This window comes from Python bivittatus, unplaced genomic scaffold (genome assembly GCF_059951505.1).
Source record: "Python bivittatus isolate LINGU-HERP-01145 unplaced genomic scaffold, Pbiv_v1 ctg000340_np1212, whole genome shotgun sequence".
Classification (NCBI taxonomy): domain Eukaryota; kingdom Metazoa; phylum Chordata; class Lepidosauria; order Squamata; family Pythonidae; genus Python; species Python bivittatus.
The window spans coordinates 1,541,488-1,560,622 of NW_028277056.1; the positions used below are offsets into that span (position 1 = coordinate 1,541,488).

The 19,135-nt window shown below is 51.3% G+C and overlaps 3 protein-coding genes across 6 annotated transcripts; 2 read left to right on the plus strand and 1 right to left on the minus strand.

Annotated features, from left to right (window-relative positions):
* The first annotated feature begins 2,334 nt into the window (after positions 1 to 2,334).
* Positions 2,335 to 4,726, plus strand: TOMT (transmembrane O-methyltransferase). The gene is made up of 3 exons (XM_007428177.1): positions 2,335 to 2,596; positions 3,629 to 3,825; positions 4,406 to 4,726. Exons 1-3 carry the CDS (start codon positions 2,335 to 2,337, stop codon positions 4,724 to 4,726), a joined length of 780 nt encoding a protein of 259 aa, XP_007428239.1.
* A 1,487-nt stretch (positions 4,727 to 6,213) lies between these two features.
* On the minus strand, positions 6,214 to 9,337 carry ANAPC15 (anaphase promoting complex subunit 15). Of its 3 annotated transcripts, none has more exons than XM_088140401.1 (5): positions 9,206 to 9,337; positions 8,701 to 8,826; positions 8,553 to 8,612; positions 7,567 to 7,707; positions 6,214 to 6,609 (listed from the first exon to the last, which is right to left on the minus strand). In XM_088140401.1, exons 2-5 carry the CDS (start codon positions 8,818 to 8,820, stop codon positions 6,562 to 6,564), a joined length of 369 nt encoding a protein of 122 aa, XP_087996527.1. In that variant the 5' UTR covers positions 8,821 to 8,826; positions 9,206 to 9,337; the 3' UTR covers positions 6,214 to 6,561. The 3 variants fall into 3 exon arrangements, with proteins under 3 accessions (XP_087996527.1, XP_087996526.1, XP_087996528.1); XM_088140400.1 differs by having other exon boundaries at positions 9,057 to 9,273; XM_088140402.1 differs by having other exon boundaries at positions 7,567 to 7,704; positions 8,701 to 9,272.
* A 4,649-nt stretch (positions 9,338 to 13,986) lies between these two features.
* On the plus strand, positions 13,987 to 18,607 carry LOC103050457 (folate receptor alpha). 2 transcript variants are annotated; one of them, XM_025166643.2, is made up of 5 exons: positions 13,987 to 14,175; positions 15,749 to 15,926; positions 17,028 to 17,216; positions 17,516 to 17,651; positions 18,081 to 18,607. In XM_025166643.2, exons 1-5 carry the CDS (start codon positions 14,168 to 14,170, stop codon positions 18,374 to 18,376), a joined length of 807 nt encoding a protein of 268 aa, XP_025022411.1. In that variant the 5' UTR covers positions 13,987 to 14,167; the 3' UTR covers positions 18,377 to 18,607. The 2 variants fall into 2 exon arrangements, with proteins under 2 accessions (XP_025022411.1, XP_007428237.2); XM_007428175.4 differs by having other exon boundaries at positions 15,791 to 15,926.
* Positions 18,608 to 19,135: the final 528 nt, after the last annotated feature.

Here is a 19,135-nt window from a genome sequence, read left to right on the forward strand (position 1 = left end):
GGAACTGGATCCGAAATCTTCCACTGCAGGAGCCGGGCTGCACCGGGTTCTGTGTTGCTCTGTTGTCCTCACACATGCTTAGCTGTCCTTGGTTATGACCTCTGGTCACTCAGTTTATGCCATGTGCCAAACTGGGAGCTGCCCATGTGGACTCGGGTCAGGATGAAATGGGGCTGGCTGGTTTGTGGTTTAGTGTCTCACGCAAACCCAGTAGACAGAGTTCGCTCGCAGTTCAGTGTGTCATGCAAAGTGGACAATCAGGATCATTCAGCTAACCCTGGTTTACTCGTGTCCCTTCACAGATGTTTCTAGTAAGAATTAAGGTGCAGAAGCAGCCACAGCTAACGCACTCCCTCCGGTCAGAATCCTCTTGTTGCTCCGGAGTCTTCATCTTAAAGATGCTCAGAACCTCCCAAAGTGGGCAGGGGGGGGGGGGAGGGCATCCCTGGGAGGCACAAAAGACTTACCTGGCCTTGGAATTGGCCTGGGCCCTTCTGCCCTCCATCTAACTGGGCAGAACCAAAACCTTCCGACAAAGAGGGACATTTGTCTCGCCAGAGCTTGCCCCTCAAGGCTTGGTCTGTCCAGGGTTAAGATGGGGCGCAGTCCCTGCGTTGCTCCTTTCCCACTGGCCACCTGCCCCAGGAGGACAGGTACCAGCAGGCAGGTAACCCAGGAAGCAGCTTCGGTGTTGCCATCAATCATTCATGCCGTCATTAGAGAGGCGCAACTGAAGCTCATCCTCCAAGCACACAAAGGACCGATCTCGGTGCAGCTCCGGGCAGGTAAGGCAATTTAAGGGCTGCCCTGTGGCAGCCTTCCCCAGTTTGGGACTTTTCCCCACACCTTGTTGACTTGGTCTCCCCACATTCTTGGAGAAAGAAGCGACAGGCCTGAAATTGCTGCCCCCATTTGTGCCTCCCCCCACCTGCAGTTGCCCGACTTCCCTCCGAGGTCCTGAGGAACAAATCTAGCAGGCTTTCCACACCACGGGGCGGGATGAAGGGGAAGAGACCCCTGGACCACTGAATGTTAAGGACGTCAGGCTGCCTGTCTCTTGGGCTGGGGGTGAGATCAGGCCGTGACCCAGGGATATGGCAGGAAGCAGAGGGGGTTGGGACGCATGGAGCCAGGGTTAGGGAAAGCGGTTGAGGATGAGTCCAGGAGGGAAAGCCACCTTCAAGTTCCTTCCCCCGCCCCCCGGTATCTCCCTCATTTCGCTGCCTGCCCCTTGTATGAGTCCCAGTCCCTCCTGGTGTTGCTGGTTCTGCATCTCTGGGGCCTGGTTCCCAACCCGAGTCTAGGGCGACCCGTCTCAGTGTCACCCCCACAGAATACACCCCTCGTGATCGCATTCGTACAAAGGCAGTGGAGGCCATGGGGCGGCCATCTCTCCCCCTGGAAGGACCAGCTTGGTGGCCAGGTTCAGAACCTTCACCCACGCATGGGATGAGTCCACAAGACGCACACGCGGCTTGGCCTGGTTCTCAGAGGAAGCCCAAGGGCCAACCCTGTTTTTGATGCTAACTTTGTGCCCAGCCCATGTCTCTATTTTGAACAGGCGTAGTGCATGTCCGAATCTGGTCACTGCTGACATCATGGATGCCTACAGGGGACAAATGACGTTGTGTCTGTCATGACATCATCGCCTGAATGAAGTGAATTCACATCATTTGCATGATAATGTCTTGACACACGTGACATCTCCTTGATACATACTGGACCACTAAGGTGGGTGCTGCCATGGAAGTTAATAACCTCATGGAATGGCCAAAAATTCAGGTCCCCAGAGCCCTGAAGCCAAGCTAGCTTTGGTCATCATGCCAAGCTACAATTTGATTAACCATGGTTTGTTGATTAAGTCACCATGGGCCAGATGTGCAGAAGATGCTCAGCCACGGATGTCCAATAGATGCCACAATGATGCCACGCACATTATGGTGCCAATGATGCGTAGCCTTTGTGTTACGTAAGAGCAGGGAAGCTTGACCAAGCTACAAGGGGCGCAATGTGGTTATCCACAGCTGCATTTCTAAGCCTGACCTCCCCTTCAGGATTGCCGTGGAGCGAAATCCAAATCCCCCGGGATGTTCCCTGTGCGGAGAGTAGATCTGTGCTCACACCTTCGGGAAAGCACGGTGCAGTTGCGCACGTGGACCAACTTTCGATAGAAACAATGGTGTAAGAGGGACTGTCTGTTCCCAGCAAGATGCGCCTTCCGAGGGACTGAGCTGCAACTTAAAGCAAAGTGGGGGGTGGGGGGAGAGGGGAGAGGCTCCACTGGCTGCCTCCTGTCCATCTGTCCCTGTCCAGCCAGCCCTCTTGTGGGCCACCATGGTCTCTCCGGCCATCGCGCTGGCATTCGTGCCCTTCGTGGTCACCCTGCTCATTCGCTACCGCCACTACTTCCTGCTCTTCTACTGCGCGGTGCTGCTTCGGAGGCTGCGGGACTCCCTGACCGGCATCCCCCGGGAGGAGAGGGCCTTCCACTATGTCCTGACCCACGCCATCCCTGGAGACCCTCTGCACATCCTGGAGACCTTCGACCAGTGGAGCTACCACTGCGAGTATCTCAGCAACCTGGGACCCCAGAAAGGTGTGCGCTCAGGAGACCCCTCCTCCCACCTGCCCAGATTTGAGGCACCCAGCAATTTAGGTCGAAAGAGTACCGCAGCGAAGGCCCACTCCATCCTCTCCTTCAGTCCCCAGAGAGTTCTGGAGAGGACCCCATTGATATGGCCCTGGAGACGTTGGCTGTGTTCACACAACGTACCAAAGCCAACTTGTTGTAAAGCGCAGCATGATTCTTTGACAGGTTCATGCACTAAATGGTGACTAAGGTTTTCTTAATGGGATGTATAAACACAATTATTGTTTACATCTGCTATCTTCCATCAAGATTTAAGGATTAGATCCTTAAGAGAAAGCTCAATGGGCTAAGCCAGTGTTGTCCAAACTTGGCCACTTTAAGATGAGTGGACTTCAACTCCCAACAACCCATGGCTGGCTGAGGAATTCTGGGAGCTGAAGTCCACTCATCTTAAAATGGCCAAGTTTGGACAACACTGGGCTAAGCCATTACGACTGGGTTCACACAACCTGCTATGACAAAACGTGGATTGGTTTTATCTTTAGTGTGTGGCACTGGGCAGTTCTTGTGTCTTGTAAACCATGATTTATGGCTTAACCTGGGAATCCAACCAATTGTGTGTTTTTCAATAAACGGTGACTAAGCAAATCATAGCTTTGCGTGGTGTAAATTCAGCCCAGTGTGAGCTGTAAATCATGGCTTATGGCCTGGAATGTTCTGCAGCAAGTGTTTGATCCATAAAAGCCTAGTGTGACGTGAGAACGTAGTCTCTTATGACTGTGAAATGACTTCATATTTAGCCACGTGAACCTGAACCACGTTAACCAATTTTCTGAGTTGAGGTGATACACTGAGCAATAAATTGCCCCCGTGGATAGATTTCACCCTGCCCACGAGCCTGAAATGTGGTTGGCTAGTATATGGTTCCCCACGGCATGGTTGAGCAGACCATGGATTAGCGTAAGGTATGAACCCAATCTCCCTCTGGCTTTCATTCACCACCCCGCCCTTCCCCTTTGATATTTGTGATGCTTGTAGCAAAGATCCTGGAGCGACTGATCTATGACAAAGCCCCCCTCACTGTTTTGGAGCTGGGGACCTACTGCGGCTACACCTCCATCGTCATTGCGCAATCGCTACCCCTGGGCGCCCGGTTGTACACTGTGGAAATGGACATGGGCAAGGCGTCCGTGGCCGAGAAGGTGATTCGGCTGGCTGGCTTTGATGACGACATGGTGAGCGACTCCGGGTTCTGCTGCAGCTCTCCCCGGGCAGAGTGCGCAAGGTGGCGTTCGCTGCTGGGGGGGAGCCATAATCGAGCAGGGTCAGGCAGGGACCGTCAAGATAAAACCCTCCCAGGAACCAGAGGTGGGGAAGAGGGTGGGGTGAACGCGCTGTCTTTGCCAAAAGACAACCCATCCAGGAAAGGTGAATAGCTGACACAGTTCTCATCCTCAGCAACTTTAAGAGGGGTGGACATCAACTCCCAGAATTCCCCAGCCAGCAAGGCTGGCTGGGGAATTCTGGGAGTTGAAGCCCACCCCTCTTAAAGTTGCCAAGGATGAGAAACACTGAGATAACACATCCTTCTCCCACAGCCACCCTGGGAAGTAGACTGAGACTTGTCCAAAGTCACCCAATGGGTTCCCATGGCTGAGGCACCCGAACCTGGTCTCCTACTCCTGGCCCCACCCTTTTATCACAACACCTGGAGATGCCTGGTTTCCAAGAATGTGGCAACCGGGGGGTTGTGGACCCTGGGGATCTCTCCCCCGGACCTGCTCTGATGAACTCGCCACTCTTCCCCCCATGCAGGTCGAGCTGATCGTGGGCCCCTCCGAGGAGGTCATCCCTCTGCTCAAAGAGACGTTTCTGCTGCCCCAAGTCCACCTGGTTGTCATGAATCACTGGAAGTGCTGCTACCTACGGGATCTGCAGCTGCTGGAAGCTCACGGCCTCCTCCAGCCGGGGGCCACAGTCCTGGCAGACAATGTCATCTTCCCTGGGGCCCCCCATTTCCTCCAGTACGTCAAGGCCTGCGGGAAGTACAAATGGAGGGTGCACAGGACCAGCCTGCAGTACTTCCGGGGCATTCCTGATGGCATGGCCCAGCTGACCTACCTGGGTCTGGAGTGAGAGGCAGGGCTGCCTCCGTGCTAGAGGGAAGGGAAGAAATCAATCTGCTCTAGGAAAACAGGGCAGAATAATTGTCTGGCAGATTGGAAAACTGTGCAAGGCACTGGGGGCAGCTGAGGGCTCTCTTGAAGCCTCTGGAAAATATCACATGCACATATAGTCCAAAATCTTGGTGGCAGGTTCCCTGGCCACAATAGTCAGGGCCAAATGGTCAGATAAAGGTGCAAGAACACAACCAATCCTGAAGGCTAAATAATCCTATTTTTAAACACCCTGACCATATGGTCTTTCCTTAATCCTTCGTCAACGTTGGGATCACAAGAAGCTTCAGAAAATACGTTGAGTTTCCAGTTATGAGAGATGGAAAGGAATCTTTAATTTCAGGACTCTTCTTACATCGCAGTGATCTGCAACTTAAGCTGAAGTCACGAAGTCAATGTGCGTGTCTGCCGTAAAGAAGTTCCACGTTGCATCTGTTGATGGTGCTTCCACAGCAGAAAAATCTCCAAGTTGGAGCTCCCCTGTCCCACTCCTCAAGACAGGCTGCTTGAGTGGGTAGTGGAGAACTGGCAAAACTCCCATGCTCTGTCCTGCTCACGCATAAAATCTTTCCGGGAAAGCAAAGTCCCCAGTCTATGCTGGAAGATGCTGTGATGTTACCTCTGGCACACAGCATGATACCCAGAGCTGTCTTCAAAAGCCACATTTGCTGGAAGTCTGAAAGCACAAGAACTGCCGCTTATGAGAACACCTTCCCTTCACAGGCCATGGTGTCAACTCTTGGACATTATGGAATTTGTCTTTTTTAATGCTGGTTTGGCCTTGTTTTATATTGTGATTTTTGCTTATAGCTTTATCATGTTACACTTTGACTTGTATTGTTAAATCACACACAGAAACATTCTAAAAAGCATTTCAATTAAACATTTGCAGAGGTGAGAGAACACCAATTCTCCTAAGCATTATATTTCCCTGCAGTAGTCCTACCCCCAAGCCTCACTCCCGCCCTTTCACTAGCGGAAATAAATCCTCTGAATAAAAGGGAAATGTGGAAGTAGTTAGCTTGAAATGATTTCCCCAAATTGCAAACTGAGCTCTGGATCAGGAGGCGACTTTGCCGATACACCCACTGCCTAACCTTGTCCCTCATTTTCATAATCCAGAATTATTAAAAATTCCTGGGGGGTGGATAAACACAAAAACACAACCAAATTCACAGGCATTTTGTTCACGTGTCTTCCAATCCCCGCTGCACTGCGTTTTCATGTTCCCTCTCTCCAGACCCCGATATCCTCCCCAGTGGCATTCCTGATGGCCCTTCTGCTTCTGCCTTACCTCGCCGTCTTTGCCTGCAACTCAGCATCCCCTTGAAGGACTTCACTCCCCAGTCTACATGGGGTTAGGCTGTCAGCCCGAGAGTCATTCCCAATGCTACCATAAGGGAGGGAACCTGAAACGGACTGGAGGGAGAATAAGAACAACACAGGTCAAGTAAAAACAGTTTTATTTACAAAACAGCTCCGACTGAGAGTAGGAAGCCCACAAACAGAGAGAAAGAGCACGGGCCCAGGACTGGCAAGAGACAGACATAATACCCAAGTCGTTCTCTCTGGCCGATTGCTGAGCTCACTCAAAATGGACCAGCAGAGCAACACAGGAGGCCAGCTCGCTGGGGCAGTTGGTGTGGACAGTGGCAGTATTCAGTCCCTCCTTCTGGCATGGAGCTGCAGCAGGCAGAGAACACCCATGTCCGTCTGCACTGTGAACAGACAGGCTCGGGAACCTCTTCTCCGCACACAGACAGCAATTTGCTGCTGCGGCTGCTTCTCCGACATCTAGATCATCCACTGATCTTGGTCTTGCTCAGCCCCTTCCATGTCCACCTGGGGGAGAGGGAGAGAGTGGACAGATGCTTATGAGGAGGGAACTGCTGCTGGAAGGCACTCTGTATGCCACCAGCCCTGCCCCCTAGGAGAAGGGAAACTGCACAGCCCCCCTCCCTACTTCTAACTTCCTAGCACTCATTGCATTAACAACTTCAGAAATGCAACCCGTGCAAGTCTGCTTACAGGTGGGGCTGCCCATAATCTGGCAGGAGGGCCGTGCTCTGGGTCCCCTTGATTAGGGGTGTATCATCTGGCAGGACCCAGGAAGCGGGGGCCTTCTTTGTTGCGGTGCCTACCCCCTGAGATTCACTGGCCCCTGCCCGAACTGGCTTTTGGGGAAGCTCTTAAGACCTGGCCAATTTCCCAGACTTGGAGCTGAACCTATGAGTTTCCTTCTAATTTACCCCTGGTTAAAAACCATTTTTGTTTGTTTTTTGTTGGGTACTTTTCAAATTATTTTTGTTATTTGCTCTTACACTGATGTTTTAATTGAGTTAGTCGCCCACAGTTACTTGGTAGGATGAGCGGCCATATACATCAAAAGATGAGGAGGAAGAAAATGCAGCAGCAGCAAGGAAGCCCCATTCTTTGAAGAGACCCTACAAGTCAGGAGTCCTATCCACCATTACAGAGGTCAGCTTAAGAGGCGAAGAGAGCAAAAAGGCCCCTAACAGGGCAATCCAGCAGGATCCACTCTGACAAACATGCTCAGGCAGCAATTCAGGGCTCCTCTGGCTGAGTGCGTCCCAGCCCACGTCCCTTTTAAGGGAACAGTCCCAGCCTGGCAAAACCAAGCACCACGAGAACCTGCAACTGAAATGGGCCCCAATTTTCAACCAGACATCTGCCAACCAGCAACTGGGGAAAGAAGGGCCAGTAGAGCTTCCTTGTCTTAGAGAAACCCGTGGATTTTTGTCCGGACCATAAGGAGGGAAAAAAGCACAGCATCCCAACCTCGTTAATCTCGCCATCATCGGGAGATTCGTTGTAATCATTCATCTCGTCCATGTCCTGCATGTCCTCATCATCTTCAGAGTCCTCCTCGCTGTCTTCATCGTCCTCATCGTCCTCTTCTTCCTCCTCATCGTAAGTCTGCTAAGGCAAAGCAGAGAGGCAGCCATTAGCTCTTTGCCAGGGCAACCTTGAAATTCCAGAAAACAAAAGTCCTGTCCAAGGATCTCCCTGCTGTCTCCTTCCCTTTCCAAGGGGTTCCTCTTCCTCTTCCCTTGAAACTCACCCCCCCCACCCCTGCCCCACAACCCCAGGGTGTAAGCCTTGCGGGCAGTCCCAGATGAATTCACTGGTAAATTAGTACATTTACACCTGAACTACTGTGATAGCTAAGAAAGATTATTACTTTTTAAAGAACAATGGAAGTGCACTTCTAGCCTAAAGGCTTGCATTCAACTCTCTCTCAGTTCCTTTTCTCTTTTTGTCAAAAAAAAAAGTTTCCCAACCTTCTCAGAATGCACAATTTATCTTAATTTCCACCCCCTAAACCCATAAGGGAAAAGGACTCAAAGACTTAACAGCAGGGGTCAAAATCTGGTCAGAGCTGGCATCATCTTGTCCTTTCGTAGTACAGTCAGAGACCTTACAGGCCAGAGCCTAAGCCCAGCTCAGTGCAAGGGGCCCAATCAAAACATCCTCAATTAATGTTTATGCAGCCTCTGCCAGGACGCATCCACCCAGCACTGTGGGGACTCACTGAGCACGGACTTTCTCCGCACGGCTTCTTTAGGTAACAGAGAATCGGGGGGAATCCAGTAGCATCTTTTCCGAGTAATGCTATTAAGAAGCATAAGCTTTGGTGCCTGCCAATAACATTTGCCAGTGGGAAAAGATGCTGCCGGACCGCTGGCGCTTCACAGACACAATTTCGGCAACGGGGGATCTTAAAAGCTCCTCCTTCTCTGCAGATCCTCAGCTGCTGCTCTTACCTCTGACGCAGGTTTCCCAATCGGGACCAAATTGTTGTCCTTCTCGGCTATGCTCTGCAGCTACGAGAGAGGAGAAGGGCCGTGACCGGGCGCCCGGGCCAGGCCGCGAGGCCTCCCGAGGGCCGGGCCGGGCCGGGCGGGCGCTCACCCAGGCCTGGTGCTGCTGCTCCTGCTGCTGCAGCTCGTTCTCGTCCACGCACGGCCGGTCCAGGTTGAACCAGAGCGCCTCCGTCACGCGCGGGAGCAGGGAAGGGAAGAGGGTGGACATGGCGGCCTGCGGGGCGGAGGGGCCGGTGAGAGGCGCCCCTCCCCCTCCCCTCCCCTCCGCTCCGTCCCCCGCGGGGGCTCCTCCGCCCCGCTTCCAAAACCCCGGCGCGGCCGGGGCGTCCGCGAGGGCCCTGCCGCGGGAGTTAAAGCGCGCCCGACCAGCTCCGGGATAACGACGCCGAAAGACGGGCAAATCCGGGCGGCCCCCGCCTTTCCCAAGGCTCGCCCTTCACTTGCCCAGCAACAACAACCCTGCGAGGTAGGCCGGCCCAAAGAGAAGTCACCCCGGGCGCTTCCGGGACTCGGGCGCGGGCCTCCCGTCCTCAGTCCAGCTCTTCCCCCGTCGCCTCCCGCACTGAGCGTTCCCGCCGCCGCGGGAGCCTCACCTGCCTCCGGCGGAGGCGGGAGAGCTGCGGACGGAAGTGCGCACGCCGCGACCCGGAAGCGGGTTTCTTTCCTTCGGGGTCGCTCTAGGAGGCCGCTTGGAGACGCACTTCCGGTTCCTGGTTTCCAACGCGAAGAGCTACCACAAAGACGACATCTCCTAGAGCAACGCCACCGGCCTCCCATCATGTGTGCTTTTCAAGCGCATCCCTCTTGCCCTTTCTCTCTAGGCTTCCAAAGGCTCCCTGCGCATGCGAGCAAAGGGAAAACGTCTCTTGGCCGCGCCCCACTGGGGGCAGCGCGTAGCGCACTTGCGCGGGAGCACGTGCTTCTCCCCGCGCGGCGAGGATGCCCGCCATATTTGAAAAATGTGACCGAAAAGTCTTCTGGGCAATCTGGCGCACGGGGATGATGGGCACTGGAGTCCCCCCGCCGCCCGAAGGGCCTTCGGGCGCCACGGCGACGCTCCCCCAGGAAAGGCCCGGCGGGCCCTTCGGAGCGGGGTGGGGCAGCGAGCCGCCGCCCCCCCCCAGCGCTGGGTTCAGTCAGCAGCACAAGGCCCTGCTCCGGGCACCGAGGGGGGGGGCACTGCCAGACCCGTCAGGCTCCTGCTCCAGCCACCTTTCCTTTCCTTTCCTTTCCTGCCAGCCCTGCGCGGTAGTCCAGACAGGAAGCACTCCCAGAAGACTAGCTCTAGCGTGATCGTGAGGCTCCGTTAACGGAATCCTGCATGTCCGAAAGAACATCTCTGCCCCCCAGCGCCTTTGCAGGCCAAGACACTGGGGAGGGTCCCTTCTGCGACCTTTGCCTCATCCCCGTTCCTTCTGTGGACTCAGCGGCCTCTTATCTGCCTAGTCTGCGGCTCTTCCTCCTGTCTCCGAGGTCATTCCCACGTATGCAAGCAGAGAACATCACCGAGTGACAACTCAGGATGGCGTGGCTGTCCAGGGCAGCGATCAGCTGCTGAAGAGAAGGGGACATGCCAGGCACTTCGGGCATTTGAAGCTGGGGCAGTGACTAGATCGAAGTGCCAGAACCCCTCTGCTTGGAAAAGCTTAAGACCCCTTGGGATGGGAAATGGCAGATTTTCCAAACACGGGCAGAGGACTGGTTGGAGAGCGCCTTCATCTCTTCTGGGGATGGGGTAAGCAGAAAGTGTGGGTCCACTGCCCTAGAGAGGTGCTGGGGTCCCCTTCTCTAGATATTTTCAAGCGGGGGCTGACAGCCACCAGTGGGGATACTTTGACTTGGATTCCTGTCCAAATCCCACAGGGTTTGGAGGATGGATCTGCAGGGCCCTTCCAGTTCTTGGGTGCTCTCATCTGCCTATCTTCCTCCTCTCTCCAAGGCCGTTCCCACACACCGCTCTGCTTCCTCAACATGGCCCGGCAGGTTCTTCCTTCTCCCGAATCTCCACGCAGATCCTCCAGCAGTGCCCGGTGGGTTCCTCAGGATCCACCCAAGTGTTCTTTCCTTTCCCTTTCCAAACATTTTCCCTTTTTTGTAAGAAATATTTAGATTGTAAGGCCTTGGGCAAACATCACACAACATCCTTAACCTATTTACTGAATTAATATATTTTCTGCAATCACACAATATATTGAAGCATGAACCCGTCAAAGAGGTTGGGTTCACACATGAACTATGACACAAAAAAATGTAACCAAGAGTAACACTAATCAAGTATAACATGCTTGTAGATCTTTAAGTGACCTGGTTAACCATATAGGACAGTGTTGTCCAAACTTGGCCACTTTAAGATGAGTGGACTTCAACTCCCAGAATTCCCCAGCCAGCACTGGTGTAGGGTGAACACAACAGCCATCTTTGCATAATTGATTCAACCTAAGTGTCTCTTCTGGGTGAAAAGTGGCACTTAACAATATCCCCTTTAATATTTTACAGGGACCAAAGTTTTTTCTTCTGTTATTAATATTTGCTATAATTTGGTCTCCTTTAGTTCTCAGGCTACTGTTAATTTTCAAACACTTATGAACTACCAACTGTGAAATCTTTCAAACCCACTTCAGGAACTTTCATCTGATTTGCAAACTATTTAAGTACCGGTAGGTCTCAATTAGTGCAGTTAATGAGTCCCACAAAATGGGTGCATTATTTGAATTTGCACTATTTAAAATTATATTTCTATGGAAAATAGAGTAATTGGTTCCAGCTTGATGGAAATAGGCAATTAAATTGTTTAAGCTTAAATTTTCCTATGTTTATTAACGGAATACTGTATAACAGTAAAAGAGGATAAACCAATAACCAAAGTGCACTTGCTATCTCCTGTATTCCGTAGTTCTTCAAAACTAGCCTCCTCTTCTTTGAGCATTCCTCGAACAGAAATTTCCTTTTCTCCAGTTTGCCCAAATGATGATTAGCATCTAAAACCGGCAACTGCATGCACTGGCCTCGACTGCGGGTGTGCTAGCCTCACCCTCACTGAATTTTGGCTCGCGTTAAAACACGACCTGGTATCAATTTATATATCACACTAAATCAAATATCGCACTGTTCAAACTCGCAGTAATCATGAGCTACATGTAGATAAGTGCTTCCCTAACGTGTTTCTTTAGCATACATATTTATATACACGTCCATCACACCATTCCCTTTTAGGAGAAGCAACATTGTGCATAGCACAGAAAAGAAATAAGACATAGCATGCCAGAGAAATTAAAGGCTTGAGATAAGAAAAGGAAACCAATTTACACCAACACCATGCACTAAACTTCTCCATATCTTGTATTCTTGCAAACCATCTTTAGTTTAATCTTATCTATTACTTGCTCTCTTTCCCTGTCTCTCTCTCTTTCCTGAATAGCATTCTTTGAGAAACACACACTTTTTCTCAAAATTCACTTCTGGTTCTTCTCTTGTCACTATTTACCAGAGCCTAACCTGCAACTAATACCACCTGTGGATTCCTATTTTTTATTCACACTTAGAAAAACCTAGATATCCTCAATTCATTATCTCTGACGTAGAATTTAGCTCTTTTGTCTGCAAGTAAAGCTACACCTTTACTTCCCTGCATGTATTCACCCACTTCATGCCACAAAATCAGACCCTTTCATTCAGATCTATTTTATCCTTCCTCTTTCCCTTGGTTTCGCAGATACACTGTGCAACTTCCTTCCCGTTCCTGCCCTTTACCACTTACTCCTCTTACATTCCAAGTTACACTCTTTGAGACGCCATCATCAGATGGGCCCATGGCTATTGACTTCCACCATCCATCATAGCTTCAATCCGCCGAAGCTTTCACATAACACTGTAAGGCACTTTTGCTATTACCCAAGTTTTTAGAGCCAAATAAACTTGAGACGAGGCTTCATTAGCTAACAGAAGTTTTATTGGCCAAGAAACATTCTGGATGGCTCAGTCAACACCGTGGCAAGCGTGTTGCCTAGAACCACACCTTGCAAAGCAAGCAACAAAGATTTTATAGTCATCCACAAATGTAATCAGATCATACCCATACAAGGAAATACAGGGATGGTCTAGGGAGGAGTAAAGGTGGGTCCTAAAGAAGTGAATCTAAGTTTAACTTTTTTTTCTTCTGGTTACCAAGGGAATAAAACATGTTAGCACGCCCTTATCTCTTGTAGAATTCAGGGCCTCTCTCTTTGCAACTTTTACCAAGCTCATTGTTATTCATTCGAAGACAATCAGGCATTCAACAAAGAGATAAGGTGGGGGGAGAAAACACTGTTCTCTTTAAAAGGCAAGAGCAAGTTAACCCTTTATAAATAAGATAGAGTGCACTGTTAAATGTATGTTTATACATCATGTGAAATATATATATATATATATATATAGTATAAAATTGTGTATTAAAATAATGCCCTTCAACACTTTCACATAACACACACATTAAAAAGCGTGGGCATTCTTATTTCTCTGGCCCTGAATATTTCTCAGCAAGAAGCTTTTCACAGTAAGGCTGAAATGTAATGCACCGTGGTTTAATCCTAGTTTAATGAACAAACCATGGCTGGCTAGATAATGAAAACACACTTAACCATAAACAATGGATTTCAAACTGCTCTGACTGAGTTAACGCAACACACTTGGCCTACACACCAAACAAACTGAATTTTGTCCTACAGGCTGAATTAGCTACTGCATTAGTTAATTAGCAGTTATTTGCTGTTTTTTGGGTTTGCCAATAGCTTGCTTGTTTGCACAACATGATAAGTAACAAAGTTAAAAAGAAGGAGGCCAAGCGCTTTGTGTGAATGTACCTGCTGGGTCTTTAACTGTCCTGATTAAGCACTTTATATGATCCCAGCAAACAGGACTCCTCCACGTAAAATGTCATGCAGTTTGGGCTCATGAAGGATATTCAGGATCCTCTTCCTTTGCTTTCCCCAATTTGATGACCCTCAGGTGTGTTAGACTACAACTCCCATCATAGTGATTGACTATCTCAGAGGGTTGTGGGGAAAAGCTGCCCTGTTGAGTCTTTACGGCTGTGTTTCTCAACCTGGTAACCTTACGACCTGTGGACTTCACCTCCCAGAATTCCCCAGCCAGTGTTGCTGGCTGGGGAATTCTGGGAGTTGAAGTCCACAGGTCGTAAAGCTGCCAAGGTTGAGAAACACTTCTATGGGCTGCTGAGGAGATGACTCCGGAGCATCTAGGAGAGGGCACCCTGCCCTCTTTATGGCAGCCATCTAGAAGGACAAAGGAAAAAGTTCAGCATGGGAGGCTGGGTCTTTGTCCAATCATTGCCCAAAGGTTTATCTCCTGATCTTTGGACCGGTCCTTCTGTTTAGCGGTGGCGGCAGCTTTTCTCTTCCTCTGCCAAGAAGCCTGGAGCCTCTGCTCTCCTCCGGCTCTGGAGCCAACCCTTGGCCTGTGCTGACCCTTCTGGGGGAAAGTGGCCCCACCTGCAACCGCCGAGGCTGAGCTACTAAAGCAGGCAGGAGGGAAGGCACTGCTGGCCAGCAGCCTCCATGGACAGGTAGGGGCTGGGGGGCAGCGTTTTTCCCTGTCAAGTGACTCCAGTCATGGGAGGGCTGGCTTTGTCTGGAACTGCTGTGGGACTGGGGTTTTGTGAGAGGGTTGTGGCAGGCGGGGGTCTTGGCTTTGCAGGCTGGCTGGGGAATTCTGGGAGATGAAGTCCACACCTAAAGTTACTTAAACTTAACTTTAACTTAGCTTAACGTTAACTTAAAGTTGCCAAGCTTGAAAAACACTCTTCTAGATTATATCTCTTTTCAACCCACCTCCCATCACCCCGAGACACTGAGGTTTTGGAGGGGATGCGTAGCTTTTCCTAAATTTCCAATCCCCATTAGCTTGGTTCATCATCCTTGCATGGGACTTCTTAAGCATAAAACCCACTTTTGCTGCATTGTGACCCACACGGCTGATCCACAGCAGGTTCTCCAACCTGTTGCCCTCCAAATGATGGGGGGGGCTCCAAACAGCCTTCCCCTGCAGGGCAAAGCTTTATGGAAAGGGGGCTCCCCCAGCAGCTGAGTGCTGGTGTCTCCGCCTTAGCTTTTCTCTCTCAAATCAGCCAATGATGGTTAATTCAGTAAACCAGGTCAAATACATCATGGCTTATTGCAACATGAACCCCAGTCCTGGGTTTCATTTTATACTGTAAAGAATAAATGGGATTTTACAACAGTTAATAGCACGCCCAAAATGACTGGAGATTCCTTTAGTTCTTTTACTAATATTTAGTTTCTGTTTTTAAATTTCCATTTAGGTTCTTAAACTCTGTGTATGCAAATACCTCTTTGGTAGAGTTTCACATTTAATGTTTCCTTTGGGTTACGCTATGCTCAAACATATGCTGAAACAAAGCATTATTTTTTTTTTACTTGGTCCGGGGGTTGCTCCGGAAAATAGTTTCAGGTGGTTTCATTGTTTTTTTTAAATTTCCAGTGCCTTGTTGGTGGACTAACACAGACTTTAAAAAAAAAAACTGGATATGGTTGAGATGATAAATGAAGGATAGGATGGGTGTGATGCAGTGTTTCTCAACCTTGGCAACTTGAAGATGTGTGGACTTCAGCTCCCAGAATTCCCCAGCCAGCATGGCTGGCTGGGGAATTCTGGGAGTTGAAGTCCACACATCTTCAAGCTGCCAAGGTTGAGAAACACTGGTATAGTCAATAAATTGGGGGAAATAAAACCCAAACCCAACCACACCCAAACTGGGGAAGGCTGGCCCTATGGAGATATTGCAAAGTCCCTCTGCCTATAATTTGGGGCTTCAAAGAACCTTAAATGATTGATTTTACCAAGGTCAACCAAAGCAATGGAAGTGGGGAAACCCACTGAGCTGCAGCTTGTGTGCCCCCCCCTGACTTCAGCTGGGCTTTAAAGGGGCAGTTTTGCTTTCTGCTGCCTGCTCTGTGGATGTGGGGGGGGGGGTGGAGGGAGGGCAGGGCGTGGAATAGAAGGAGCTGAGCTGAGCTGAGCGGCCGCTGCAGTCTCCAGTGTGGCCAGAGGACCGCCAAGGATGCTGGTTTCTGACAGCAGCTCCGGAGTGGAAGAAAAGGAAATCTTTCCATCCACAGGAGGTTCTCCTTCTGTCTCTCTCTCTCGCTCTCTGCCTGCAGGGGAATGTTTGCCATGGGGGGGCTGCTGCTGCTGATCCTGGCGATGGCAGATGCCCAGGAATCTCTGCTGAATGTGTGTATGGATGCCAAGCACCAGAAAACCAAGCCAGGTCCAGAGGATCAGCTGCACAAACAGGTAGGGCAGCTGGGCTGCTCGGGGTAGAAGTTCATTCATTCATTCGTTCATTCAATTTATGTAGCTGCCCATCTCAGACCAGTGGCTCTGGGTGGCTAACAATAATAAAAACAATCAAATACAAAAAATATAAATATGGCCAAGAGATCTTAAAAAAAAAACCATCGGTGTTATTTATTTATTGAAGTTGCAGGGCGACCTAACCACAGCCCGGTTTCCGAGTCTCTTTAAGGCTGGAAAGGTGCTTGAAGGCTCCGGGTTGCGTTTGGCCTGGCATCCCATCCCATCTGTTGGAATGGGCTATTGGGGGTCAAGTTAAGAAGCCTAGGGCTGCCCCAGAGAGCCAGCTGCCTAGAAGAGCCCCACCAGACCACCTTCTGTACTTTGGGCAGGATGAAGGCTGAGTCTGGTCTTGTCCTCTTGGTGCTCCGGTGACTGACGGCTCCCAGGGACAGCGGCTGTCAACCAAGGGAACAGGCTGCCTCGGGAAGGGGCAGAGGCTGGGGAGCCTTCTGACCCAGATGCTTTGGCAGATCCTGCTCTGGGCAGGGGGGCAGCCTAGATGCTCTCAGGTCCCTTCGAACACTATAATTCTGTGTGCTTCTGCGTTGGCAGTGAGAGGCGGAAGCTGTCCCCAGTGGGGCTGGTTTTGGACTGAGGCCTGCCAGCTGCTGACTCAGAAGCCAAGAGGCTGAAGCGTGTGAGATGATAGGAAAGGTGTTTGGAAAAAATGGGACTTGATTGACCAGGGACAAGGAAGAAATTTTCCTTTGGGGAGAACTATTTAAGGATATCTTGCTATCAGATGAAAAATGTTTTGTGAGTTCCCGCAACACCCAAAGGGATGTTCTTTGAGGGCCAGTGCCATAATAAGACCTGCAGTCCTTATTTGGTAGAGCAGTAGAGCACCCTTTGCGGATGTCCACCAGTCCCCTCCCGCCAAGTCACCTCAATGGTCAGAGGGAAACCTGGCTGGGCTCTGAACGCTGCCAGTTTGTGGTGGGGAGTAGGAGCACTTCTAGGAGAAGATGCCCCACCCGAAAGAGGATATCAGCCCCTTTTAGCCCAAACCAGCCTCTCTCTCTGCCTCTCTTCTCCCAGTGCTACCCCTGGAAAGACAACGCCTGCTGCACACTCAACACAAGTGTAGAGGCCCACCAAGATACCTCTTATCTGTACAACTTCGACTGGAACCACTGTGGGGTCATGTCGGATAAATGTAAGAAGCACTTCATCCAGGACACCTGCCTCTATGAGTGCTCGCCCAACTTGGGGCCCTGGATTAGCAAGGTGGGCAGCCAGGCTGGGCTTGGTCTCAGTGCCCCCAGCCAGACAACTGTCAGGTGGAATCGGTGGAGGTGTGGGTCGTGGGTTCCTTAGCTCCCAGGGAAAGGGTTAGAGGTCCTCTGAGTTTCTCTGGGGCGAGGCGGGCTGCAGTCTGAGTCGTCCGGTTGGGAGAAGGTCCAACAGCCCTGGGAGACCCAGGACGGGCCAGGCTTTGGGGAGCCATCAGACTGAGCGATAAAAAGAGGAGCTGGAGGCTCTCCTGTTCGGAAGCAGCATCCCCCATCGTTTCCTTCCGCACACAGGTGGATCAGAGCTGGCGGCAGGAGAGGATCCTGGATGTGCCGCTCTGCAAGGAAGACTGTGAGGCCTGGTGGGAGGACTGCCAGGATGAGATGACCTGCAAAGAGAACTGGCACAAAGGCTGGGATTGGTCCACAGGTCAGGCGGCTCCAGAGCCTATGTTGCTCCTCTCCCCCGTCCCCCACCCCGGGTTGCTGCGCAGGGGAGAAAAGGGACAAGCAGCCCCCTAACTGGGGTGAGCCACTTTTCTGGCGCTGACTTAGGAAAGGCTGCTCTGGAATAAGGCCAGAGACCTTTGCACAGCGGCACAACCGTGCCACTAAATTTCGAAGGGCCAGAGGGCGTGCGTGCATGCGTGTGTGTCCAGGGACAGAGACCTCGTGGAAAGGGCTCGCTTCCACATGCAATGTGTGGAGGGTGCCTTTTGCCCAGCTGTAGGCTGGTGTGCCTGCTCTCTGCAAAGCCAGCTGGAGGGGCTCATTTCCTGCCTGGCAGCTAGGAACCCACTTGGCATCTTCCCTAAGGAAACACGTTCCTCCCCACCATTCTTCCTTCCTTTCATCCCAGGAAGCAATCGGTGTCCGGTGGGGTCAATGTGCCAGAAGCTGAAGCGCGTGTTCCCTACTCCAAAAGATCTGTGTGAGAAGATCTGGAGCAACTCCTATAAATACACCACCTTCTCCCGGGGAAGTGAGCGCTGCATCCAGATGTGGTTTGATCCCGTCAACGGCAACCCCAACGATGCAGTGGCGAGGTATTACGCGTTAGCAGGGGAGCCCTCAGTCCCCCGCTCAGCCTCGATTCTGCTGCTCTTTTCTGCCTTCCTGGGCTTCCTGGAGATGGCAGGGATGCTCGGCTCCTGAGACCCTTGGGCAGCATCAGCTTCGCAAGGGGGGTCCTCCCTCCTCTCCCAGCATGACAGGAGTCTAGGGGGCTTTGGGGTCCCAGAAGATACAAGGCTTCTCATCCAGGTGTGTCTGCAGGTGGTTCTCGTGTTCACCCGTCCTCCTTTGGATGGGAAGGTGCCATTGATTCTCTAATGCACAAGGATGCCCCATAAAGAAGTGCGAGAATAAATATCAAGTCTTCTAGTACCAGTTGTCAGTGTGGTTGTCGTGCCTGTGATCTTTGTCCCTCACCTGTTCAGGTGAAGAACAGTGCTCAAGCAGCAGTCAACTCCCCAGATCCCACTTCAGAGGGGTGGGACCTCTGGTGGAAAAGTCCGGGCTCATTCTCACATCCCCTTAACTGGAGGAGGAACAGCCCCAATAACTTCTTCATGGCAAGTTTTCACATCACTGCCTTTGTTGCTTCCCCAGCCCACTAGCCAAGGCAACTTAGCATCCTCTTCAGGAATTTTCCATGGACCTCAACTGGACGCTTCATGGACAATGCGGTTAGCAGTGTGCGCAGGGATTGGGATCTGCTCAGCTCCTGCTGGATCCTGTGGGCTGCAGCAGACAAGTCCCCTCCCCGCTCCAGCTGCTGGGCACTGCCCTCCATGGCGATTTTGGCTTGGGCACTGGCAGGAAACAGGGACCTGGCATCTGCAGGGGCATCTTCCTGCAAAACCCAGACTGGCATTTTCCAAACTGCTTGGTGGGTCTCACACGGGCTTGCTT